Source organism: Sorex fumeus, unplaced genomic scaffold, assembly GCF_029834395.1.
Source record: "Sorex fumeus unplaced genomic scaffold, SorFum_2.1 ptg000044l, whole genome shotgun sequence".
NCBI classification, from domain to species: domain Eukaryota; kingdom Metazoa; phylum Chordata; class Mammalia; order Eulipotyphla; family Soricidae; genus Sorex; species Sorex fumeus.
In genome coordinates this window covers 44,027,621-44,054,655 of record NW_026606101.1, presented here as the reverse complement: position 1 = coordinate 44,054,655, position 27,035 = coordinate 44,027,621, and the positions used below count along the sequence as shown (strand labels likewise).

General features: G+C 45.9%; 1 protein-coding gene across 4 annotated transcripts in view; it reads right to left on the bottom strand.

Annotated features, from left to right (window-relative positions):
- Window positions 1-22,577, bottom strand: part of PIGG (phosphatidylinositol glycan anchor biosynthesis class G) — a 29,978-nt gene extending 7,401 nt beyond the window's left edge. For 3 of the 4 annotated variants that reach the window (XR_008793466.1, XR_008793467.1, XM_056121741.1), the window contains exons 1-9: window positions 22,424-22,577; window positions 21,389-21,594; window positions 19,625-19,834; window positions 18,277-18,465; window positions 17,063-17,204; window positions 13,160-13,372; window positions 9,368-9,585; window positions 8,784-9,065; window positions 5,958-6,412 (exon numbers count right to left, since the gene is read on the bottom strand). Coding sequence is in view for 2 of the 4 variants with exons in the window: in XM_056121741.1 (XP_055977716.1) it covers window positions 5,958-6,412; window positions 8,784-9,065; window positions 9,368-9,585; window positions 13,160-13,372; window positions 17,063-17,204; window positions 18,277-18,465; window positions 19,625-19,834; window positions 21,389-21,594; window positions 22,424-22,577 (2,069 nt within the window). In the remaining 2 variants the exon portion in view is untranslated. The remainder of the gene's footprint in view (window positions 1-5,957; window positions 6,413-8,783; window positions 9,066-9,367; window positions 9,586-13,159; window positions 13,373-17,062; window positions 17,205-18,276; window positions 18,466-19,624; window positions 19,835-21,388; window positions 21,595-22,423) is intronic. The other variant, XM_056121742.1, reaches the window with a different exon arrangement.
- Window positions 22,578-27,035: the final 4,458 nt, after the last annotated feature.

Below are 27,035 nucleotides of genomic sequence, written 5' to 3'. Positions count from 1 at the left end.
TGGTTCTTAACTTAATTTTGGGGAAATACCTTTAATAGAATGCAATAGGAAAAGAATTTCTTTCTGCTCCAAATTCATTTTTATCGCTTCTCATTTCAACAAGAACTTTATGGAATCAACACAACCATGCTATGAGGGAATAAAAGAAAACCTGCTTCTTTAGCTCTGCCGAAAGCTGGTGGGTGCTTGCACCAGGCAGGAGACCATAGAATTCTGGCCTCTTTTCTCCTTTGAAATCTGAATAATGGGCACAGCTATTATACTGTGCCTCTATGTGAAAATGGAAAAAGAAAAATGTTTTTTAAATGAGGTTATATAAAGCCAGCAAAGGGTGGTTTTGAGATGCTTAATTAGGTTAAGTGGGAAGCCTGACAACATGGCTTCTGTGGCAAGATTAATTGCAATGTTACAGATATCCTTGCAGTTTAAGATGACACTTAAAATGCTCTGCCTATGGTGACCTGAGCCCTGTCATAAGGGAAAATCAGTAGAACCTGTAGGGTTTTATTTAGAAGTGACATTCTCTATTGCAATCTTGTTCCTGTTTACTCTTAAATTTTCTTTTTGTTTCAGTCAAATGGAAAGACACTCAGTTTTAAATGCCAGAACATTAAAGCTGCTTGTTGCTTTGTTACAACAAAACTAAACGTATAATTTTTCCTCTCTATATATTACATAAATACATATAAAAGCTGAGTTTCCTGAAACAAAAATAAATGAAGTAAAGAAAATTGTTAAATTCAAGGGTTCTTAAAATATAATAAAGTGCTGCTAAACTGAGCTCTCATTTCTTTCACAATGGTGCATATCCTCAGCTCTGCATGAGGGCTGTGAACTGCTGCTCAGGGCTGAGGAGGTGGCTCAAAGGGCTGCAGCACAGCCTTGTCCTGTGAGGGGCCTGGGTCTTACGCCAGCATCATGGCTGACCCCAAGCACCTGCCAGGAGTGCCCCTCCCAAACCCAGCAAAGCAACAGAAATAAAGCACTGTGGCCTGGCTCCCTCTAGCCTCACCCACAGATAAGGTGTCTATCAGGGCACACCTTATTCCTGGGGCCCTGAATGTCCCACACCACCCTCTTCTCTTTGCTAACTTGGGTAGACTGGTTCCCTGCAGGGCGGGAAGACAGTGTGGAGCAGCAGGCAGCTGTCTTAGGGCAGAGCCGAGTCCCCTCCCCACCTGCCCATACCGTCACCTCAAGGAAAGTAGGGGTTTTTCTCAAAGTCCAACACAGAGATAAAGGTGTGAGTAGCCGTCTGCCAAGATCTACACTCATGAACAAAAATGGAAAGATGTGGCCGGTGTTTCTACCATGGGTCTTCGAAGAGTCATGAGGTGGCAATGGTTGTTGGCAAACTAAGCCAGGTACCGCACTAGTTCTCACTCTGGGAAGTCCTTTGTTATTGTCCTTTTCACTGTATCACTGTCCTCCCGTTGTTCATCGATTTGCTTGAGCGGGCCCAGTAACGCCTCCATTGGAGACTTTGTTGTAACTGTGTTTGGCATATCGAATACAACACGGGTAGCTTGCCAGGCTTTGCCGTGCGGGCGAGATACTCTTGGTAGCTTGCCAGGCTCTCTGAGAGGGGCGGAGGAATCGAACTTGAGTCGGCCATGTTGGCTGCGTGCAAGGCAAACGCCCTACCGCTGTGCTATCGCTCCAGCCCACATTGTCCTTTTATTTACTTATTTTTTGGCCGTGTGGGTCACACCTGGCAATACTCTGGGGTTACTCCCAGCTGTGCACTCAGAAATTACTCCTGGACGTGCTAGGGGGACCGTATGGGATGTTGGGGATCAAACCCAGATTGGTCACATGCAAGGCAAACATCCTACCCGCTGTACTATGGCTCTGGCGCCTGTTATTGCTCTTTAACCTGCACATTTTGGGGTCAGGGAAATGGCTCAAAGGATTGGAGCATGTGCAGGAGTCCAAGTTCAGTCCCCAGCACCACCAGGGGCAACCTGGAGCACTGAGACAGGAGTAATCTTGAAGCACTGTTGTGGCCCTCAAACTGCCCCCCGCTCCTCCCTCAAAACCCCAAATACACAAATCAGCTGTATATTTTATAGACCCTCTTGGGTTGTTAATAGTCACATCTGAAAACAGGACAAAAGAGAAGGCACGTTCAGGTCTCTTAAGAAACTGCTGTAGATAACAAATGAGACACTATTAAAGGGTTTTTACCAACTACATCAGAAAAATCAGGACAAGGAAGGAAGAAAGGGTTGATGTTGGATTATAGTTCTAAGTATTTCAGGTTTAACATTGGGTTGTCCTTGCAGGGAGCTTAGATAATTAAGTTACACCCACCACAATGCTCTTGAGGCACACCCAGTTCCACCAGGGCACTCCCAATCCTCTGTGTTTATCTTTAACTTCTCCTTTGTGCTCTTCTTCACCTATTTGTTAGTCACAAATATCTCCAAATCAGACACTGTAGCTTGTAAAGTCAAACCTTCTTATGGCTCTGGATTTTATATATGTAAGTGAACTATTGCTTTTCTCTTTCCTTTATGTCCTTTTTATAGACACAGAAAGATACTTAATGCTATGCTTTTGTGACATGGGAGTTAACTGACTCCAAATAATATTTACTCCTGGTCATCCATCATATTTACTTGACTAAAGCCTCAGCTGCCCTTAGTTCCTGACATCCCAAGAGGTAGGTCGTTTTGAGGGACTGGAAGGACCCAGGGCAAGCCATAGTTATCCTAGCTTTGAGAAGGGATAGTCTAAGTGCCATAACAAGTATGATAAATTAAGAGCATGGTCATGGAACAAACTCTGTCATAATCCAAAAAAGAAGTAACTGAATAAAGACCCTGGCCTGAGAAGTAACTGAATAAAGACCCATGAAGAAAAACTAACTTGGCCTGAGGACTATAATCTGGGCAGTGTAGCAAGATGTCCTCAGGAAAAGCCACCCTTTAAACTTAATCTTGGGTATAAAGCCTCTATCTCTTACTGTGTTCATGCAAAATGACTAGAAATATTAAGTAAATTTCATATAATGGTTTAAATGGATTACCAGCATAGGAAAGGAGAAAGCAATATATCCTTAGTTAGAATTCCACCCTTGGGCCATTCTCCTAGGAGAAATCTAGAATGCTGGAACCTTTAGATGCTATTCTGTCCTCAGGTGGATCTCCTAGGACTTCCCCTGAAGAGCTTTACATCTGTTCACTGTTTATGTTACATCTGTTCATACCTATGTGTAACAGGTGTTTCTCTATAATCAACGCTCAGAGATTTAAATAAATGGCCACTGATTACCAACCAGCCCTGTGGCCCCCATTCCTTCATCCATTAGCCTGGGGGACCAGTCACTGGCCCCAAACGCACCAAGGGACCTTAGGTCACCATGGGACAGTGACCCAGAACAATGACTGGCTGGGTCCAGTGTAGCAGTCATCCCCTCTAGAGGAAGAGTTTGGTGAGTATCAGCAAATTCTCCTGAAGGGAACTAATTTAATGTAAAATAAAAATAAAATAGAGAGCCCAGAATGAAAGTATAGAGTAGTGTGCCTGCCTTGCACATGACCTGGGTTTGATCCACAGCACTGCATAAGGGGCCTTAAGTACTGCAAAAAGTGACCCCAGGCAAAAAGTCAGGAGGAAGTTTTTGTTAAGTTCAAACAAAACCTAAAACAACAAACAAGAAAGAGAAGCGAGGCCATTGTGCTGCCCAATAACCCACCTTCACGTCTTAGGCTCTGGTCCTAACTCTGACACACCCTAATCTCAGCTCCGGGTTAGCCTGCATCCTCTCTTCAGGCACTTTAGCTGTGAAAAATGAAAAACAGGGCCAAATGATGGTATATTGTGGGTAAGGCACTTGCCTTGCACAAGGTCAACATGGATTCAATTCTTGGCATCTCATATAGTTGAGCACTACCAGGAGTGATTCCTGAATGCAGAGCCAGAAGTGACTGCTGAGCTCCACTGGATGTGGCCCCCAAACAAAATAAAAGTAAAAAAAAAAAAGAAAAAAGGGCAGAGACATATTAGGCACCCAAAACTGTGAACTGTGACTACTGGATCTGTCAAGGGTTCATGAATGTTGTCAACACTTGGGAAGCATTTTCTACCAGAATAATTTGGTCAAATTATTACTTGAAATAAGTAATTTTATATCCTCTGATACATATTCCCAGGCATCTTCCAAAAGGACTATGGCTGGTGTAAGGGTCTGGAAGCAGCCCCCTGCGACCCTGAGTTTTTCCTCTACCTTTTATTTCTCTACCGTATTGGGTTTAAAATCATACTCTGTTAACTTGAAGTTCTTCAATACTATTAGAAATAAGTACTGCCCTTTTCCCGTCGCTGAATTTACTCCTTTAAAGATGCAAAATTACAGTCTTGGCATCTTTCTCAATGACACAAAACTCAAAAAGACATTTGGGCGACTATGTTTGTTGTATCACTATTCATAGATCTAAAATCTGAAAACAACCCAAATGCCAAGGACAGATAATAGTTTCTTGATTAAAGGAACTATGGTACTCATACACAATTGTCCTTATGCACACTTGGCTACAAGAAATGATAAAATCATGAACTTTGCTGCTACATGGATGGATCTGGAGAGTACCATGCTGAGTGAAGTTAGAGAGGGACAGACATAGAATAATCTTTCTCATATTCAGGATACAAGCAAACACAGTTGGGGAATAAAAAAATGCCCAAAGCAACATAAACTAAGAACTGGTCTTCACTAGGCATCTGACCTTATCACGGTGGTGGTGGTAAGGAAAGTGAATTGAGGGGACACTGGGACAATGTTGGAGGGAAGCGGACACATTAGTGCAGGGTGTGGTGCTAGATCTTTTATGCATAAAATCATACGTTAACAGTTTTGTAAATCTTGGTGCCTAAAGTAAAGTAAAAAAAAAAGTGATAGCACAGCAGGTAGGGCATTTGCCTTGCACGTAGACAACCCAGGTTCAATCCCCAGCATTCCGTATAGTTCCCTGAGTGCCATCAGGAATGATTGAGTGTAGAACCAGGAATAACGGTGTGGCCCCAAACTCAAAGAACCCAAATAAATAAACAAAAAACGAAAGAAAACTAGCACTAATAAAAAAAAAATTGGGTATTGAGGGTATGGGGGGAAAAAAAGAATCATGGGGTTGGAGGCTTTTCATGTAGGAGTTCTGGGTTTATACCCCAGTACCACATGGTCCCAAGCATCACTGGAAATAGACCTCTAGTTGTGGCCCATAAACAAAAACAAACATAAACCCCCACAAGTAAGAATGTATGCCATTGTCCTGAGCCCAACTCACCGCTGCAATTACTACACTGAGACCAGATAGCCACCTTCGATAGTGTTGCTATCAGGACCCTCCCATTTGCCATTCTCCCTTTTCTCCAGTGGTCTAAGTCTGTACTGACTAAATGACTCAGATGACCACTTCGTTTTTGTCCTAGTTTTCTCTGATGACTCCCACTCTCAATAACTGCAATACTTCCCACCAAGTCCCTGGCCATCTGTGATAGGATTCACCCGCCACTGCCCAGCCCTCGCTTCCCAGGTTCCAAGTAATGCAGCTGCCCTTCAATGGTAGGCAGAGATAAGAGGGAGGATGAGAAGGGAGACACAAAAAAAGCCAAACCAACTCCTAGGGAATCCTAACCATATGCCCCTCACAGCCCTGGCCCGTGTGTGAGGAAGCAGCAAAAGAAAACTCTGTATCTGCTGTAATTACAATGAAAAAAAAACACACAGGCTTCAAAACCCAAACAACTGCAGTGACTCAGCAATAAAAACCCCAAACAATAGGCTATCGCCCAATTCACATCCATGTATGCATTATTGCATATTTTTTGATTTCTTCAGGTCTCAAATATAATTACTATCTGAATAGGAAAGATACATCTAAACTTTGAAAAAGCCAATTCTGGATGTGAATGTCAGCGGTGGAGTATGGCCTAAGGTCAGTCCATGCTCTTACCTGGTGAGCCAATGTCCCACATCAGGCCGGTGGGCCCACTGCACACCAGTCTGGTTGAGTGATCGCAGCAGCCGGCAGCAAGTGAGTATCACCCATGGGCTTGCCAACACCATCCACTTCTCATAACCTCTGAGTGAGTCCAAGGGCGAGGGACTAGGGTGCACTTTGTGGAGTTTCAACATGTCACATCCAGTGTCCTGGTTCTGCAGAGCTGGTACGGCACTTTGCAATCCTTCCAGATGTGAGTGGCAGGGAGGTTCACATTGGTCACCCAGGAAGCAGTTTCTATAGATTTCATGACACAACACTAGACAGAGGGTATTGACGAGGAAGTACCAGGTCTGGTGCTCTTCCTCGATGAAGCTGCTTGCACCCAGACTAAAGACATGGCCCACAGTCCCAAATAAGATGAGAAGATCTAATTCTGACCACTGGGACTTGGAATGAGCTGAGTTCTGTAAAAAAGAAAACTTATTTTATAATAGAAAGCTCGAAACATTTTTATGTATCTTGATGTATGTCCATAAATTCCTTCTCATAAAATCTGACCTATGACAGGTAACATGCTTCTCAGCACCTCTCCCCTTTGTTTGCTGGGACAAGTCAGTCTCCCAGGGCACTGTCAGGGAAATAGCACATATAGTCTTTAGTCTAGATTGCAAGTTCTGAGCTGACAGTGAGACCATGGATGTGTAGACCAAACCACTGTGGCTGTGCTGGCGCTTGGAAAGCTTTCGACAACCAGCTCCAGGAACAGCAAACTCATGCCCTGTCCTTGCTTTCTGGAATCCCGGGTTTTAGCTGGTCCTACTTAAAACTGAAGAATGCCCAGGACAGAATCTACCAGACCAGTCTTCCAGAAACCCAGAAAGCTTCCACTGAAATAGTTGGACACAGTTAGCATTACATTAGTCTCCCTTAAAGAAACTAGCCTAAAACACTTAAAAGTTAAAAATGAGGACTCGGGGCTAGGGATGTGGCTCAGTGGTAAAGCACAGGCTGCCTCCTGTGTAAGAACCTGGGTTAAATCACTGGTATCTCAAAATAAAAACATGGACACAATCACTATCACTTGCTAACCATGTGGTAAATATTGGAGCATTGTGTTCAGCAAGGGTACGACAGAAAGAGGCACCTGGGGCTGCCTCCCATGGCTTCCTCTTGCCCTGCCTGGAATGTCCCAGCAGTGACTCTCCTTTCTGAAATGTCTTTTCTTCTCTTGCAGTGCAGGCACCCTTCTGAGAGAGTATTTGATACAGCTAGGTGCCTTTTAGTCTGTGATCACCATCTCTGTACAGCCTCTTGTTACAGTCCCCAGGCCCTGTCACATCACTTTTTTTTTCCTTTTGGCTTTTTTTTTCTTTTTGGGTCATACCTGGCGATGCTCAGGGGTTACTCCTCACTCTGTACTCAGGAATTACTCCTGGCTGTGCTTGGGGGATCATATGGGATACTGGGAATTGAACCCGGGTTGGCTGTGTACAAGGCAAACTCCCTACCTGCTGTACTATGGCTCCAGCCACTCTTTTTGGGCCACATCAGTAGTGTTCATGGTTTATTCATTCCTGGCACTATGCTCTGGGATCACTCCTTTTATTTATTTATTAAAAAAATTTTTTTTTAGGATCACTCCTTAAAAAAAAAGAAAAAAACTTTTTTTTAAAAGTCACCATGAGGGGCTGGAGCAATAGCACAGCGGGTAAGGCATTTGCCTTCCACGCGGCTGACCCGGGTTCGATTCCCAGCATCCCATATGGTCCCCTGAGCACCGCCAGGAGTAACTCCTGAGTGCAGAGCCAGGGGTAACCCCTGTGCATCGCCAGGTGTGACCCAAAAAGCAAATAAATAAATAAATAAATAAATAAAGCAAGCACCCTCCCTGTTGTACTGTTAAAAAAAAAAAAAAGTCACCATGAATTGGGGCTGGAGTGATAGCACAGCGGGTTGGGCGTTTGCCTTGCACACGGTCGACCTGGGTTCAATCCTCAGCATCCCATATAGTCCCCTGAGCACTGCCAGGAGTGATTCCCGAGTGCATGAGCCAGGAGTAACCCCTGTGCATCGCCGGATGTGACCCAAAAAGCAAAAAAAAAAAAAAAAAAAAAAAAAAGTCACCATGAATTTAAAAAATCATTCCTGGCTAGGTTTTAGGCGTAGTGTTTCAACACCAATCCCATCACTGTATTCGCTTCCCTGGAGCAATGCACCCCCTTCTCCCCCCTTCCAGTCTGCTTCTACAAGAAGCTCACTTTGCTTTTTATTTATTTATTTAATATATATAAGTGTTTGCACTGTGGTTTACAGTACTATTATTGACAGGATTTCATACAGAACATTTTACCGCCTTTCAGCACCCTATCCTCCTCCCGGTTAATTCTTCCCCCCACAGATACTACTCCCTTCCTGTCCTATACCCCAAGTTCCTCAAGTGGCAAGTTTCCTACTGAATACCAGTTCTCATGTTGTTTCTACTGTATTTGGGTATTCATGAGGACAGGGATCACTCCTATTGGGGTTCGAGGGATCATATTGGGTGCCAGGGATTGAACCTAGGACGGCCTCAATGCAAGGCAAATACTGTACCTGCTGTACTATCTCTCTAGTCCCAGACTGTCACATCTTTCCAAGTAAGGGGTCAAGCTTGTAATCTAACAATACAGAACTGAGTATGAGAGGTAATATGCTTGGGAGTCCAGAGAGAGGTTCCTTTCTTCTGTACCTGGTATACACAGGGTTCATCCACTGTCTGGTAAGTGAAAGACTGCTGAAACAACAGGAAATGGCTGATACAAAAGATAATGTCATGCCCCTAGGAAGCAGCCTTACCTTCCCCAGAAGCTGTCCACTGGCAAACACCTTGGTGAGAGCAGACACCACTGCACAGAGCAGAGCAGAAATCAACAGCATCACTCCAGCTGCCGTCAGCCAAGAGAGACTACAGAAATAGCAGGAACTCTCAGCTGAGGTGCACACAATGACATGAACAGCCAGAAAAAACAGGAACATCAAGTAAAAGAGAAGAGAAAACACGGGGGACAAGAGAGGGACTTCAACATCAGCCCTGGTGCTCAGTGCTTGTGGCACACTGAGCAAGAGCAGGGTCAGAACCTGGAAGAGAAAACAAAAGTGGTGTCAGCAGTGCTGGGTTGGTGGGCTTTCCTGAAAACAGCCTGTCTCCAGACCTCAGGGGAGGAAAGGGAAGAGCCAATGCTTATCAGAGCATGTGCGAGTTTAATGCCTAGCAGCAATGCAGACTGAGGCCCTCTGACAATACTCTTGAACACTGGTAGACTCAGGACTAACACTCATTCACTGAGGTCAACACTCATATTTTATATGTTCAAAGATGTACTTTTCTCAGTTAGCAGTCAGGTGGGCTGCTCAGTCACATCTCCATTCTACCAACTTACCTCCAAAATCACGACTGTGCCCACCATCATTGAGTACAGGTCGTACTGGGCCACCTGTTTGCTCAGGGACAGGCTCAGGGTCTTCAGAGCCTCCAGGTACTGCCGGCGAACCTTGCTTCCCAGGCTGAAAAGGACTTCTGAGTTATTTTCCTCCAAGAACAGTTTGATCCAGTTCCCATGCAACCTTTCTGACATTTTAAACTGCTCAAATCCAGGCTCTAACAAGAGAAAAAGGTTAAATATATGTATCATGGATATGCAAACCCACAATCACATCAAAGTACTCAGGTTTTTGGGGCTAGAGTTATAGTACCATGGGTAAGGTGCTTGCCTTGCATGGGGCTGGGTTCAACAAACAATCTAAACCAAAACTTCCCTCAACAACCCAAATATTCAGTTATTAATGGCATGTGGTAATGCCTGACAGCTAATGATAAGAAACTACTCCTGAGGGGGATCACCTTCAGTAAAGAGCTCCAGCTGTCTGGCTGACATTGCTGGTGCTGGCATGGGAAGTCTGCAGCCTTCACCTCTGCCCAGTCCTGTACTCATAGCTGTGCAGAGCTCAAGTTCCTTTTCCTACTCCTGTGAGAGTTGCAAATCTATGCTCTCTATACCTCGCTTTCCATTTCAGTACTCTTCATGCTATGCTCCTGACAAAGCTGCTAGTAATGTCACATGTGGCACGCACAGTCAATATTTTTTTCTGGGGTGGTGGTAGTGGATGGCGTATACCCCGGGATGTTCAGTGATCACTCCTGATAGTGCTCAGGGACAATGCAGCATCAGGGATCAACCCAGGGTAAGCTGCATACAAGGTGAGCACATTAACCACTGTGCTATCTTTTGGGGCAGGCCAGTCAATTCTTCATTCATCTAATTCTACCTGAGCAGAACTAACAGAGCTACTCACTCCTTCCACCTTGTCATTCTTGTTTGGTTATTCTTAGCTGCAGAATCTCAGGCAGTGGGGCTCTCAGGGTCCCCTCAGCACAGGGGTAGCACCTGGGATCCATCTCGTTTGCATACTTGTCCTGGTACTTTCTATGCCGCTGAGCCATCTGCAGAGCCCTTACCCTTGAAAGCCCATGAGCCGAGGGACCACGGTTGCCCCAAGTGTGCAGGCAGTACCAGGATTTGGACTTGCAGCCTCAGGCTTGGCAGAAGGTATTTATGCCACTGAGCCATAGTCCAGATCCCCTGAAACTCCTTTACATGGCTTCCTTGAAATCAATCCTACCTCCTGAGGCCCTATCTGACAACTCTGCTCCTCCCACAACTATCCCCACCCCCATTCTTTCATGTTCAGTGGAGAACTCTGTGCCTTTGATTCACTCTTACATATACTGTGCATACAAGCCATACCCTTAACTGCTAAATGTATCCAGAATACAACTATTGGTCCTTACTCCACGACTACAGTTTGGCCCTCACCTCCAGACTAACTGCTTTCCTCCTACGGCACAAGACAGAAGCCTCCACATGGGAGCCTGCTAGAGTCTTTGAAAATGAAGATTCTAGGCCTCATAGGAAGCCTTACAACAAATCCCCACATGGTCCTGAATAAGAGTGATACCTGCATCAAAGCTGAAAAGCACTCACAGCTCCCTGCCTCCACCTCCTTCTGGATTTCCCCAGTTCTCTGTGTTTCAGCTACTCTGGCCTCTAGTCCTCTGTGCAATGTGCAGACATTTCCCTACTGAAAGGCCAAGTCTGCCCCAGGGCCCTTGCCACCTGCACTCGCCACCCGTCCCCTAGTTCACCCTTTTCCTCATGACCAACTGATATCTTTCCCCCCCACCTTTTGTTTTTGGTCCATATCTGTTTATGCTCAGGGCTTACTCCTGGCTCTGTGTTCAGGAGTGATCACTACAGGTGGGCTCTGTAGGCCATATGGGATGCTGGGGATCCAGCCTACTTGGCCATGTGCATGGTAAACGCCCAACTGCCGTACTGTTGCTCTGGCCCCTCTCCCCACCTTTGGAAGGGAAGCCTCATGAGGGTAGATGCTTTGTACTCCTGTCTCTCCAAGTGCTTTGAGGAGTTTCTGGTCAAATAGAAACTTAAAAAAAAAAAAAAAAAAACGAGAGAAAAAAGAAGTGATGGAAAGAGCCAGAAAATTAGCCCAAAGGGCTGAACACATGCAGCATGATCCCCAGCACCAGTGAGTTCTAGGAGCACAGAGCCAGGAGTCGTCTGAGCATCTCCAGGTATGGCAATCCATTACCCCCTTCACCTCCCCTGCAAGAAAGTGATGTGTACTGCTAGGAAATCGCTCAAAGAATTGCAGGTGAGAGGGTTCAAGATATGGTACTGTACAATCTTCCTGAGAACTAATGGGAGTGACCTCTAAGCACAGAGCCAGGACTATCCCTGAACACCAACAAATGTGGCCCTGTAACACCCAAAAAAATGTGATGGAATGCTCACCATGAAAAAACACAGAAGGGGCTAAAGTGATAGTACAGCAGGTAGGGCGTTTCCCTTGCACGTGGCCAACACGGGCTCGATCCCCGGCATCCCATATGGTCCCCTGAGCACGGCCAGGAGTAATTCCTGAGTGCAGAGCCAGGAATAAGCCCTGAGCATCGCCAGGCATGACCCAAAAAGCCAATAAATAAGTAAATAAATCAATAAAATCATGCAGAAACACCAAGTGAAAAGGGTCTTCAAAGCAAGGCTTGAATCAGGCTGTCTGTCACAATGTTGGTAAGAAAAAATCCCTGACCAAAGTGAAACAAAAAGACACTATTTGAAGATTCACTGTTATCATATGTGTGCTTAACGCTTAGTGTCAAAAGAAGAATAAGAATGAGAATGGCATATATGAAAAAGATTGGAAACAATCAGAGCTACCGAAGATGTGGGAAAAAGGACCCTCATTCACTATTGGCAGGAAAGTCATACAGTTGTTTCTATGAAAACAGTGCGGAGACATCTTCTCAAAATCTAAGAATTGAGCTTCCATATGACCTAATGATTTCACTTTTTTTTTTTTGCTTTTTTGGTCACACCTTGTGAGACACAGGGGTTACTCTTGGCTCTGCACTCAGGAATTACTCCTGATGGTGCCCAGGGGACCATATGGGATGCTGGGACTAGAACCTGGGTCAGCTGCGTGCAAGGCAAATGCCCTACCCGTTGCGCTACCGCTCCAGCTCCAGATTTCACTTCGTGGCACAAAACATTAGTTCAAAAAGATATTTGCATTCCTAAATTCACCGCAATACTACTCACAATAGCTAAGATTATGTTAATAGCCCAGGGACAGATTAACTGGATGAAGAAACTGTGGGGTGTGTGTGTGTGTGTGTGTGCGCGCGTGCGCGCATGTGTGGATATAGGTATGGAATACTATTCTACTTTGAGAAAGATGAAATTCTGAAACCTTCTGCAACTTGGAATGAAATAGAGACTAGCATGCTGAGACAAGTGAGTTAAATGGAAAAGAACAAACAATGAATGATCCTACTCATATGTGGAGCATTAAAAATATGGAATAAGGGAATAAACAATGGCTAGTAACAGAAATGAGAGTGTTTCTATACAGCAGAGTTTGCTAAGTATAGGGAGGAGAGGTAGGGAGAGGGACCTAGAGAGTGGTATAGGGACACTGACACTCTGGTGGTCGGTGTAGTGTATTCCTGAAACATTAATATTTAACAAACTGGAAATCTTAATGCATTGATAAAGAAAAGGAAAATGAAGTTCCCAAGAACCTAGTGACGGTCAGTGACAAAGAAGACGACTGACTGTACAGTCTGGTAGAGGTAGGAAGCAGAACTGACCTACCTTTTTCATATGATGGCATATTCTCCTGCAGCAATTTGCTAAGCTGCACTGAATTTAAGTGTAAGAGTCTCAGCTGTTCCCTCATTGGTTTTCCTTCAATAACTGGGGATAAGAGTTTGCCAACACTGTTTTCTGGGATTGGCACACCAAGTCCTACCGATAGTGTTGCAGCCAAGTCAGTTTGCTGAACGTGTTTCAAATATCTGTTATCACCTAGAAAAAGGAAAAGTGTTTAAGTGACAGGCTCCTAAGCAAGTTTAGGACAACAATTATTCTCCAATTTGATCTTTTACAACAAATGTACGTAAAATTCTCCATCACTTTAGACCCAGATAGGTATCACATCTTTGCTTTTTTTGTGCTGCTGGTTATTAAACTCAGGGTCCACACAGGCAAAGCAAATGCTCTACCAGTAAGCTATATCCTGGTCTCATCGTTTTATATGTCAGTAAAGCTCCTTTTCTATGTACAATTCTGTATTTTCCCTCAATAAACGCAGAATACATGGGGGAGATACTAATGCAAGAAACACAGCTGGGCCAGAGAAACTGTACAGCACAAGAGCGCTTGACTTGCACGCAATTATCCCAGGTTTTATTCCCAACACCACATATGGTCCGTCTGCTGAGCACTGCCCGGAGTGATCCCCAAGTGCAGAGCCAGAAGTAAGTCCTAACCACTCCTGGGCATGGCTGACCCCAAGTCCAAACAACAGAATAAAAGAGAAACAGAAATAAAAGAGAATAAAAGAAAATAAAAGAGAAACCCACAAAAGCACAGTGCCAAAAAACACAGTAAGATAATCACAAAAGAGGATAAAAACAGGTTTTTCTTCATTAATTTCTGTATGTACAGAATTATATTGTCAGTCAATAATAGAAATGTTGTGTATGTGGGAAAATGATGAGGTGGTGAGGAAGAAAATGATGCATATGAAAGTAAATGTGCAGAATTTGTGCACATCCTGACATCTGAGAATGGGTACCAGCTCAGGAATGGATATGGAAATACTGTGGATCCACCTGATGAGATATAAACAATTGAGAAGAAAGAGGACTAAGGTGTGCTACCATATGGGTGAACCTGAAAACATTGTCCTGAGTAAAGGAAGTCACCCAAGGACGTGTATTCAGGTCCTACTCATTGACAGTAAGTGTGCATAGGGGCAAACCTGCACAAAGATTCGTATTTCATATTTGCTGGGGAGGTAAGACATGGGATCCCCTAAGCATCTCTGTGGTGGCACTGGTGGTCCCTGGCACCGTGGGATCCGAGTAGTGTCATGTCCTCAGGCACTAGCACTACATCACCAGCCCAGCTGACCTACTATCCCAAGGTCCACTGAGCTCTGCTTAAATTAGGCAACTCCCTCCCCAAAAAGAGAGAGGGTTATTGGGTGGTGTTTCAGAGGGTAATTATTAAAGAGAATGGGGTTACTTTTTTGTGGTGATAAAAATGTCCAAAACTGAGGTGGGTCACAATTGCTCAACTCTGAGAGAAAGAAGCCAAAGGAGGACAGTTCTGACTCAAAAAATGAAAAGTGGAGACTAAGGGCCATAATATTCTTATAGCAAACAAGAGCAACTGTAAAAATTGAAGACAGTTATCCAAACCAGAAGCCATGCAGGACAGATGAACATTGGCTGCCCTCATTGCTGTGGAGATGCAATCAAGTCTCCTAGGGTAGAGATTCATAAATACCCTATTAGACAAGGAACAACAGCCATTAAATGGTACTTCAATATCCCTATAATTAAAAACACCAGCTTGGGGCCAGAGACACTGCATAGAGGTCAAGGTACTACCCTTGTATGTGGCAGTGACAGAGACAATGGCCTGAATCCACACACTATCCCCCTGCTAGGTGTGGATTCGGGCCATTGTCCCTACCACCAAACAAACAAACAAACATAAAACACGAGCTTGGTCTAGAGAGAGAGTTCGATGGGATAAGAGCATAATTTCCATGCAGAAGGCCTGAGTTGGATTTCCAGCACCATGTGAACTCCCAAGAATTGCCAAGAGTGACCCCTGAACACCCAGCCACAGAAGCCCCTGAGAACATTGGATATGGCCCCTAAAACAACAACAAACAAAATACTACCACTAGCTTAGTTCTCTCTATTACTCCTCAGACTAAAAGTGCCCCTAGGCTGAAGGTTGTCTACGTTGCTTAGCACCAAGCCTGGTGCTCACAGACCTATGCTGAATGAAGAGATAAGAGGGCAGATGGGCAAATGGATGAATGGATGGATGCAGGTATGGAGAGAGAAAGGGATGAGAGGTGGATGGAGAGAAGTTATGAAGAGAGAGGGAGGCACGCACAGAGGAAGGATAAGATGGACAAGGGGCCTGAATGGATGAAAAGGGTATTTCAGGCATGTCGGTTGCATTTAGGTAGGTGAGCTACACAGACATTGCTGTGGCAATACACGTGCAAGGGCTGTTTGCTCTGCTGGATGCTGGGGGTTCACTGGGAGGCAGGCTCTCGGCAGGTACCCAGAAAGACTGTGAGAGGAGGAACATTTACCTCAGGAGGTCAGATACGTAAGAGGAGAAAGTACTGTAAAGACAAAGGGAAAGAGGTAGAGAATCTTCCCTATCAGTCTCCACTAAGTGGAAGATTCAATTTGTTTCACAAATATTTTGGCGCCTATTACACTCCAAGAAATGTTAAAACCCAAGGCATTCAGTGATGAAGAGAACAGTGGACTAGGCCCTGCCCTCCTCCCACTTGCAGTGCCACGAGGAGGCAGAAGTCACACGGATCACACAATCAGGTGTGTGATCATTACCTTAAACTTGGAATGACGGTGGAAAGCATGGGGTGCCAAAAAAGACTAAAAGAAAAATATAGGGGCTGAGTTGGGGCATATAAGGAAGAACTTGCCACTCAGGAAGCCAGCACTGGGTAAGTAACGTGAGTAACATGGCTCAAATACAGCTGCAATGTAGCCACAAAGCTTCATATAGTTTTGCTTTATCCAGAGTTATTCTAGAAGATCAAGAATGACAAATTTTCAACCCAATGAGCCATGTGATAGCTGCTATCTGCTGACAGGGAAATACGGGAAAGCACAAAGACTGGGCACTATGAAGATGTGTTTGCTGCATTCCTGAGAACCAAGCAACAGTGGCAGGCAGGTCGTCTTGAGGTCCCTAGAGAGGTGACCCTGACAGATGCAAGTGCATTCCTGCCACAGGAAGGTATGGGAGCAGATGAGACCATCTCAGGAAGACAATGTGAGTCCAGAAAAGAGAAAGATCATGAAGAGGAAGCCAGTGAAGAATACTTAAGGGTATGGTGGGAGATTGCAGGAAGACAAGATAAATGTAGGGGTCTAGAATTGAGGATCAGGAAGGCCATGTGAGAGAAAGGAGCAGGGATTTACAGCTGGCTGAAAGACCTCGGGCATCGCTACCACCAGGAGTGATCCCTGATCACAGAGTAAGGAGTAAGCCCTGAGCACTGCCAGGTACGGCCCAAAACAAAACAAACAAACAAAACTTATAATAAGGTGTCAGGGAGATGACTAATGGGCTAATGCACATACTGTGCACATAGGAAGTAAGCCCAGATTCGATCCCTAGCACCACATAGTCCCCCGAGCACTGCCATGTACTGTCCTGAAACAACAAGCCCCCAAACCAAAAAACAAACTCCCAGAATTAAAATAAGGCCATGCAAAGCAGAAATAGAAACTAGGGAGATAGTCCTACGGGATGGAGTGCAGGCCTGCCATGATGTGGGCCTGGCTCTAATTCCAGACACCGTATTGTCTGTCAAGAACTATTAGGATAGCCCTAGGGCCCCCTCAGCACTCTTGAGAGAATCTTTCCCCCATTGAAAACATAAATAAAGTATAACTTGTTAACGCATATTAACCCTTCTTCAGTTCTCACCAGGTTTCCTTTCAAAGGAGGAACTAATCAGGACCAGAGGAGTGCTCACTTCTTCCTTGGAAGAGGCCCCATGACTTCCTGTTTCAGACATCCCATGATCACCACAGAGGACCAGCAAATTGGGTAAAAGACTCTCTTTCTCCTGGAAGGCAAAGGAAAAAAAATGTTTCAACTGTAGCCAGATGAAGGAACATGAAGAACTGTGATAAGAAAATAACTCCACAGAGTAGCTTTACAAAAAGCAGCTCTTGCATGCTTTACATGCAGAAACCCAAGGTTTCATCTCTAGGACCACTCAGAACTCTGCAAAAAGACTGACCCCTGAGCACTGAACCAGCAGTAGTTCCCGGGCTCCAAAGCCTTATAATTAAAAAAATAGGTATTTCTGGGGGCTGGAGAGATAGTACAGCGGGTAGGATGCTTGCCTTGCAAGTGGCTGACCTGGGCTTGATCCCTGACACCCCAATGTGCCCCCGAGCTTACCAGAAGTGATCCTTGAGCACACAGTCAGGAGTAAGCCCTCAGCAGGAGATGGCCCCCAAAACAAACATACAAAACAAAAAACCAAAGCCAGGTATTTCTATATGAATCTTGCCCCACTTAAAAAAAAAATCTAGAGTTTAAAGCCATATCCAACGGTTAAAGTTGTGTCATATATGAAATGAAATGAATAATGAGGTCACAGAATAAGAGAGTTGTCTTTAGGGCCCCCAGTTCTGAGGGCAGAGGTTCTGGTTTCTTTGCCATTTCCAAGCTGACAGCTGAGGCACACAACTCAGCTTATCTCAGTGCGGCCATCATCAGAGTGACCCTGAAATCCTAAAGAAGCCTGGATCCACCTCCCCCACCATCCCCAAAATGGTACTCCCTGTTGCTCCTTTGCCTGGAACACAACTTCACAGGCAGTTGAGTTCGCCGTCCCTCCTTTCTGACCTCTGTGCAGGGGCTCAAGATGCGGCTCAGAGACAAAGCCCTTGCCGTGCTTATGTGGGAAGGCCCTGGATCTGATTCTTAGTACCACGTACTCCCCTAAGCATGGAGAAAGTCCTGAGGACAGCTGCGTGTGCCTTGCTCCCCCCACAAACAACCAAAGTAGCATGCTAAGAAAGCCGCCCGAGTTAACCTGTAGGATGTTCACAGTCTATGAGCTTGATTCGGGAGCCTCTTTTCTTCTAGCCATGGCTGCACGGGAAGCATTCAGGCATACTGCTCACCTGCGAAAGCAGTGCAGTGTGAATCTTCATCAGGATAGCGTCCATCTCACTGAGCTTCTGCCCAATCAGGGGGCTACTGGGTCCAAAAACATGGCCAATATGGTCCAGCCCGAGGTAGTGGAGGATCAGCATGTCCCAATCCCCTCTCTGTAATACTTTATCCAGATGCCTTGTGACATTATCATCCACCTTTAAAGGGTGAAACATGCATAGGATTAACTGCTTGAATTGCCCTTAATTTTCCTCCCAAGAAAAAAGTGACACTTTTTTCTGACACTGTCCTTTGAAAATCTAGGGCCAGGCTAGAAGACAGTATAGTGGTTAGGATGCATGCAATTGACACTGTTTCTTTTTTTGAGAACGCATTTGTCCTGCATGTGGCTGTGGAGACTGTGACCCTGGTTTGAATACCCAACTACATTTGATTCCCTGAGCAGCACCAGGGGTCACTCCTGCACAAAGAGCCATGAACAGCCCCTGAGCACCAACAAACAAGCAAACAAAAAGTAAAAAGCCAGAGAATAAAACTCATAAATTAACAGATTAATCACTGACAGTTAAAGTGAGCAAGTTTTTCTTCTCAAAAATGTTATGGGTCACAGACTTTGGCTTATCTAGAGTAAAGCAGATGACCAAGTTCTACAGGTGCCAAGTTATTAGAAGGTAATTAAGCGTAATAAGAGTCAAATCAAAGCAGGACCTGAAGCAGCGACATCTATGTGTACCCTATGAGAAGACTGATCCTGGAGGGAAAGACACAGCCCCACTTCCTGGTGGGCAGTAGAGCAGCACTGAAAGCCATTAGCTTGGTCAGCCCTAGCCACCTGGCTGGTCTACTTCCTTCTCACTTTTACTACCAACTTTTACTACCTTCCATAATAGCCACAATCTTTTTTATGGTATTGTTTTCTTTTTTGGCTTTTTGGGTCACAACCAGCGATGCTCAGGGGTTACTCTTGGCTCTGCACTCAGGAATTACTCCTGGTGGCACTGGGGGACATTGGGGATGCTGGGTCGGCTGCGTGCAAGGCAAATGCCATACCCACTGTACTATTGCTCCGACCCCACACAATATGTTTTTTCCAAGAAAGCCACATATGGAGCACCATATTAAGAGAATTAGGTTCTAGCTAGTCTATTTCTGCTTTTTGAAAACCCGTCCTCTGAAGCCAGAGAGATAGTTTAAAGAGCTGGAGTACAGGCCTGGCATATCAGAGGACAGGCAGGGTTCCATCCCCAGCACCACATGGTCCCTGTAGCAGTGCCGGGAGTGAGCCCCAAACAATGAGTAGAAAGCAGCCCCTGAGCACCTTATTGCTGCTTAAAAACCAACCTTTTAAAAACTTACCTCTGTGTAATCTGATACAAAGAATGAGGTTGTTCCATCATATTCCACAAAATGCTTTGGAAACAATTTCACCCATGTTTCATCTCCATAAAAGATGATTCTTTTTCCAGCTGCTTTTGCCTGGTTAATCACACTGTCTTCTAGCAATCTGGGAGAGTTGAGGTTCCTGATGACATCGACAAAGCCAGGGAGGTTCCCTGTCATCAATGCCTGTGGGGAAATGGCAGAATTAGACAGTGGAACCTGAAGTAGGACCTGGGCATCCCCAATACTGAAGATTTTCTTGTTATTCAATTAATAAGAACTCACAAATCTCTTTCTCTAGAAAACTACAACTATTTCAACCACAAAGTGGGATTTTGACAAAATTGGAATTGGTTTGTCATTGTCAGCACTTCAGTGGATTATCTACTTTGAAAGCTTTGTATGGAAGAAGCTCAATTGAGCTGCCACCTGAAAGGTTGCAGAGATGAGGTAATGTGGGCTTTCCAGGGTAAACTCAAGACTGCAAAGGGCCAAAGCAGGGAGAGAGCAGATACTCAGGGAAGCAGGCCATGTGATCCATGCGGCCCCAATTCAGGACTAGTGAAGAGAATTTAGACAAACACAGTAAGGAAATGTGAGACCAAATCATACCCCTTTTGTCACTGTGTATACTACAACATGGCCAAAGGCACTGAAGTGAGTTTGAATTTCCGTTTATAAAGTCAGAACCAGATAATCCTAAAGGCTCCTCCCAGATTTAAATGACCCACAGATGGCTAAAGAGAAGATAGCAGGTTAGTAAGGAGGAGCAAGCTCTAAATCCTTTATGCTGGTGCTAGGCAGACAGCTCAAATTATTTTAAATACTTAGGCTTAGCATGTCCAGTGCCTGAGGTTGATTCCTGGCACAGGATCATCCTTTGCCATGTCCTGTCCCACCCAGTCCCCCCACCAGCAATGCCACATCCAGGTACCACATTGGTAGGCCTGCACTGTCTGGCCAGGGCATTGCAAGGTGTGGCTCCCCTGATGCCCACAACAATGAGTGTGGCCTTTATTTTTTAAAAATTGTTGTATTTAGGCATAAAGACTGCATTCATCTGGGGAACATAAAGTAACAAAATAGGAGACTAACACCCAAGAATAGCCGAGATAAGTACCAGGAGGGTTACTCCATGGCTTGGAGGCCAGCCGCACATGCTAGGGGAAAAGGGAGCTCAGATAGAGAAGGGAGCACCAAATAAAGGGTGTTGGGAGAATCCTCCCAGGATGGGAGATGCATGTTGAAAGTAGACTATAGACTGAACATGATTGCCACTCAATGCCTCTTTTGCAAACCACAGCACCCAAAAGGAGAGAGAGAACAAAAGGAAATGCCCTGCCACAGAGGCAGGGTGGGATGGGGGGGGTTGGGAGGGTAGGCGGGATACTGGTATCAGTGGTGGTGGAGAATGGGCACTGGTGGAGAGATGGGTGCTCGATCATTGTAAACTGAAATCCAAGCACAAAAAACTGTACCTCATGGTGTTTCACTAATAAAAATTAAAAAGAAAATTGCTGGACTTTCCCCTGAAGCACGAACTTTGTTTGCCTACTTGACAAAAAACAATAATCCTAAATCTCAGTTTCATCCTGTGTTTTACTGCTGATAATTAAAAATGTTTTATTACCAATTCCCACTTTACTTTGCTAAAATTTGGTACCCAGATCTTCAGATGAGTTCAAACATTTATTGAACATCATGTTCAATTTTTTTTTTACTGAATATCAAACTGTTTACCTTAATTCGAGGCATTGTAACTGTAGGTGGCTTTGCTTCAGCTATGAAACTGTGAGATGCTCCTTTTTCCACAAGATAAGTTGTGTAGGGCATAAATTTCACACCTTTTGACCCAAACACAAAATCATCTCTCAAGGCATCTATCAGGACGATAACAATTTTATTGAAGAGAGGTGGTGGCAGCGTTGTCCAGTTGGAACTGGTTCCTAAGAATTCGAGAAGAAAAGAAACAGAAGCTTTATTTTTTGGGGAGATGTGGGAATGGGGCTTAAGCCACACCCGGGTCTCAGGAGACCATACAGGGTGTGGAGAATCAATCGGGTTGGCCAAATGTAAGGCAAACGCCCCACCCGCTGTCCTATCGCCCCAGCCCCAGAAAAGGAACATAAACTTTGGCTTTCTGTCACCAAAGAATCTAATTTCTGCCCATTTCTCCAGCATGTATCTTACCACATCGACACATCCTCACCCGAAGGAAAAGGGCCCTTCTTGGTGGGGGGTAGGGGGGAGGATGGGCGCAGTGATCAAGCGCAGGGAGTTCCAGTAGCAAGTGGGGAGCTGCCTTAGCATGGGGCTGCTAGGGCATGGAAGGCCCGACTTGAGGGTTCGGGAATGGGAGGCTTTTGCGGGGAGATCTGGTCCTACACAGGAGGCCTCAGTACATTACTGCCGAGGAAGGACGGCTGGGATCTGGTCCACGGAGGAGTGGCACTGGGGCAAAGGGGTCTTGGAAATAGGACCTCGAAGAGAACGAAAAGGGCGCGGAGGCTGGAGCCTTTTTGTGGGACGGGTGCCGGGTACAGGGAGTGCTGCAGGGCGTGCCAGGAAGACAAGCAGAGCAAGGAGGAGACGGAGCTCGGGTGTGGGGCGCCATTCTGCCGCGATCAGAGTGGGCGTGGACGCTGTCACGACGTTGCGCGGGACGGAGAGAGGAAGGGCCCAGTGGGTGGAGAGAAGACCCCCGCAGCCCGGGAAGAAGCTCAGGAGGTGGGCCTCGGAGCGAGGGCCAAGCCGCCGCCCGGGAACGCTCTGTACCAGCCGAGGGTTCGGGCACTGCAGCCTCCGCTCGGTGCTCTCTCCTGGAAGCGGAACGAACGGGAACCGGGAAAAAGCCCCGAAGGAACACTGCCACGCCGAGCACCTCGATCGCCACGCAGCAGGCAGCGAAGGTCCCAGAACTGAGCCGCATGGCGCAGTCTGCAGAGCCCAGTTCCAGCCCCGGCCCGCGGCGAGGACGTAGGGGCGCGCCGCGCGCCGGAAGTGCGCTGTGCGCCGGAAATGCGCCGCGCGCCGGAAGTGCGCCAAGGGAGCGGCTGTGCGCGCCGCAGGAGCCCGGCGTCGTGGTGTTGCGTTCCCCGCCCCACGGTCCGTGGACTCGCCCTCGCGGACCCCCACCGTACACCCGCTCGGGCCGGGACCCCGCAGAGCCCCACCACGCACTCGGGGGTAGCCCACCACCAGGCCCCTGCCCGCTCGCGCTCGCCGGCTCCAGCTTCATGTCTTTCCCAGTACCTCATTTGTTCCTCACAGCAGCTGATTTCATCCTCAGACTTGTGTTTTTTGGCAGGTCTGCGCTGAGGATTCTGGGTTTGGCCTGAACTTCCCTCCGGGTCTCTGTTACGAGGGACTAAGCGATCTTGATCTTCACGCTGCCTTAGCATGGGAGTCAGGGAGTCTCTGCGGGATTGGACTCTGCAGCACTGTGGGGTGCCAGATGCAGACCGATTTTAGCTGCAGGACTGTGGGAGGCGACAGGGACCAGAAGCGAATTGCCCTTAACTGATGGGAAATGTTGGGCTCAGAAGGGTTAGTATCACCCCCACACGTGACTGCAGCTGTTGGTGGCTGGCTGGGGTTGCAGTAGTAAGAGCCTGCTTCTGTGCCGCAGGGGGCCCATCCGCAAAGCACAGACTTGTGTTCTGAGCTTCTCTGGCTGAAACTGATCTGCAGCCTGGACAGCTTCCCCGGCTCTCTGCTTTCCGCACCTGCTCCTCCTGAGAGCCTATTCAGGAGAAGTCTCCTGAACCCAAATCCTCTTCTCTGACGCTACTTCTCAGGCTATCCACGTGTGTCTCATCTTATTGATATGAGGAATCTAGAAAGGCCTTTGCCTTAAACTTGATGAATGTAACCCAGGTTCGTGGTTTTCCACCTTTCTGCACTTGATGTCTGGTGGTTGGAGATCACTGTTCTAGTCTCACACCAACCCTCCTCACCAGTACTTACCCCCACGAGTGTTAATATTGCACAAAACAACAGCTGAGTTTTATATAACTTACCAACTTTTGCCATGTCAAACCCTTAGATTTTTTATGTGTGTGTGGTTGCCAGGGATCTAACCAAGGGCCTGACTGATAAGAAAAGTACTCTACTACAGAGCTTCAGCCCTGGCCAAATCCGTGTACCTTAAGTGAATTGTGTTTGACCACCACAATAGCCCTTTGAGGTAGATAGCCTTAATATTCTTTTTTAAAAAATTTTTAAAATTTTTCTTATATTTATTTATTGAATCACTGTGGGAAAAGTTACTAAGCTTTCAGGTTTAAGTCTCGGTCATACAATGATCAAACACCTCTCCCTTCACCAGTACTCATTTTTTGCCACCCCAAACCTCAATATACACCCCGTCCCACCCCTCCCAATGCCTGTGAGGCAGATGATTTCCACTTAACTCTTCTCTATGTTGATTACATTCATTATTTCAACGAAAAATGCACCATAATTGTTTAGAATCCCCCCCGCCAACAATCAGAATTGCTGAAAAGGCATTGTGAAATGCTTTGTTTTCTATAGCTGGTTATGAGAATCATATAATCTCGTGTGGCTGCAATAGCAGCCTAGCGATTTTGGATTCCTGCAAAGAGCCAGATAATTACGAGATTGATTTCTGTGCATCTGGTGTTATGGCTGTGCCAGAGATCCGCTCTTGGGGGGACAACTTGTGACCTCGGTAGGGCACAAAGGATGAGCTGGTACCGCCCCCTTTCCCATGAGACTGCAGTTGCTCCGTCAACGCTGGCTCATACCTGGCTTTTCAATAAGCTCTGAGGCGGCGGCCACCTTGCTGCTGGGTGGGTAAAAGGTGGAAGGGAGCAACACCCTTTCCCTCCTGGGGAAGCATGGAGCTGTAGTTTAATGCATGGTCCATTCACTTTTCTGCCGCAAGCTGCCAGACTCTGAATTAAGTCTTTTTGCCTCTGGAGCCATGGCTGTGCCGGAGAGTCGCTCGTACGGGGCAACTCATGACCTTGGTAGGGCAAGAAGGATGAGCCGGTACCACCCCCCTTCCCATGAGATTGCAGTTGCCCTGTCACCACCGGCTCATACCTGGCTTTCCAAGAAGCTCTGAGGCAGCGGCCACCTTGTATGCAGCCCAGATGCATTTCTGCCAAAAGCCTCTGGGTTTTGAGATTTGTTTCTGAGTCTCTGGGATCATGGCCGTTAATTAGCTTGAACAGGAGCCAGAGAGGCCGTTTGTAGGCAGCAACTTGGACTTGGGGTCTTGCTGGGATGGGGAGGAAAGGGCTGCTTCCACCCCCATCTGGTGAGGCCCCATGTGTCTCGTCACTGCAGGCCCAAACCTGACTGTCCAGTGGCCTCAGGAGGATGGTGGTCACTGGGCCGTCAAGGGGAACAGGCCAAGGCACGAAACCTATTCCCACCTGAAGTGGCCCAGTGCCAGTAACCTACTGCAGGAACAGGATGCATTTCTGCCAAGAAGCCTTTGGGTTCTGAGATTCGTTTCTGAGTCTCTGGGATCATGGCCGTTAAGTAGTTCGATCAGGAACCGGAGAGGCCATGCCTCCAATTATATAGCTGAGCCAGAGGTGATTTGTGGGTGTGTCTCCCACATACCTAATTTTTGACCATTTACTTTCTTGGTAAACTTTGCCCCAAGTTGTTGGGGTCTGGCCAAAGGCACAGCAGCAATTTTGGGGTATCTGAAAGCCTGACAGTGCCATCAGGCTGCTGATGCACTTGCCTCACAGGTACAAATTGACCTGCTGGCGGCATCATATCCCCTAGCCTTATTATTCTTTACTGCAAATAAATTATGTAAGAGAGTAAAGAAAGTATCATGTCCACAGTGAAACAAGCAACCAGGAGATCAAGATTCAAAGTTACTGTCTGATCTGAACCTGTTGCATCACCACACTTTTTAAAAAAGATTTTATTGTTGAATCACTGTGAGATAGATCTTTACAAAGCTGTTCAAAATTAAGTTTCAGTCATACAGTGTTCCAAAACCCATCCCAATACCCACACTTTTTGATCACTCAGAAAGTAAAAATCTATAGCTATTTTAATACAATCTTTTCCTTATTAATTCAGGTGCTTAAGCATTATCTATAATGTACTATTTTTCTTTTACAATATACTATTTTCTAGCGTGAAGTCATATACACTTTTTAGGATAAAGCATACTTTTATACTTTATAGTTCTAAGCATATTTTCCCTTAAACTAAAAAAAAGTCATCTTTCTTTTACTAAATTGTTTACTTGTAGAATTTATCATTATCACTATCATCCTGTTGTTCATCGATTTGCTCGAGTGAACGCCAGTAACGTCTCCATTCATCCCTGTCACGTGCTAGTGTAGCCCAATGGCATATTGGGGGCTCTTTTAGGGTCGGGGAATGAGGACTGTCATTGTTACTGTTTTTTGGCATATCGAGTACACCCCAAGTATCTTGGCAGGCTCTGCCATGTGGGCGGGATACTCTCAATAGCTTGCCGGGCTCTCTGAGAGGGGTGGAAACTTTTGGGGCAGCCTCCACGAGTTTATCTATTTCACCTAAGTTAAAAAATCTTATTAGCATAGAAGTGTTTTTACTATTTTTTACAGTTGCATATACCTCTTTAAAATATCTATAATCTTTGGAAATATTTTGATTAATTTACCACTGATTTACAATTTTATGGAATTTCAGGAGTTTAGTTTGATTCATCTATATATGTGTATGTCACCACCTCCACAATAAATTAAAACAAATTCTTTTTTTTTTTGCTTTTTTTGGGTCGCACCCGGTGATGCTCAGGGGTTACTCCTGGCTCTGCGCTCAGGAATTACTACTGGAAGTGCTTGGAGGACTATAGAGGATGCCAGGGATCAAATCCAGGATTGTCGCATGCAAAGCAAATACTCCACCTGCTGTACTATCACTCCAGCCCCTAAACAAATTCTTTCTCAGATGTGAGATATAAAGAGACATAGTAAGGGAACAGCAAATAACCAAAACCATTGGAACTGGTGATTATGTTCACAGAACTGAGCTTACATGTTTGTGGAGGGGGTGTAGCTGAGAGGGGTCTTTGGTATATTACAGGAACAAAGCTGGAGCGATAGCACAGCGGTAGGGCGTTTGCCTTGCACGCAGCCAATATGGCCGACCCGAGTTCGATTCCTCCGCCCCTCTCGGAGAGCCCGGCAAGCTACCGAGAGTATCTCTCCCGCACGGCAGAGCCTGACAAGCTCCCCATGACGTATTCGATATGCCAAACACAGTAACAACAAAGTCTCCAATGGAGACGTTACTGGGCCCGCTCGAGCAAATCGACGAACAACGGGAGGGCCTTTACCTTTACCTTTACCTTTACAGAAACAAAGAGGGCACGATAGTAATGGATGTGGTGTTTGAATGATAT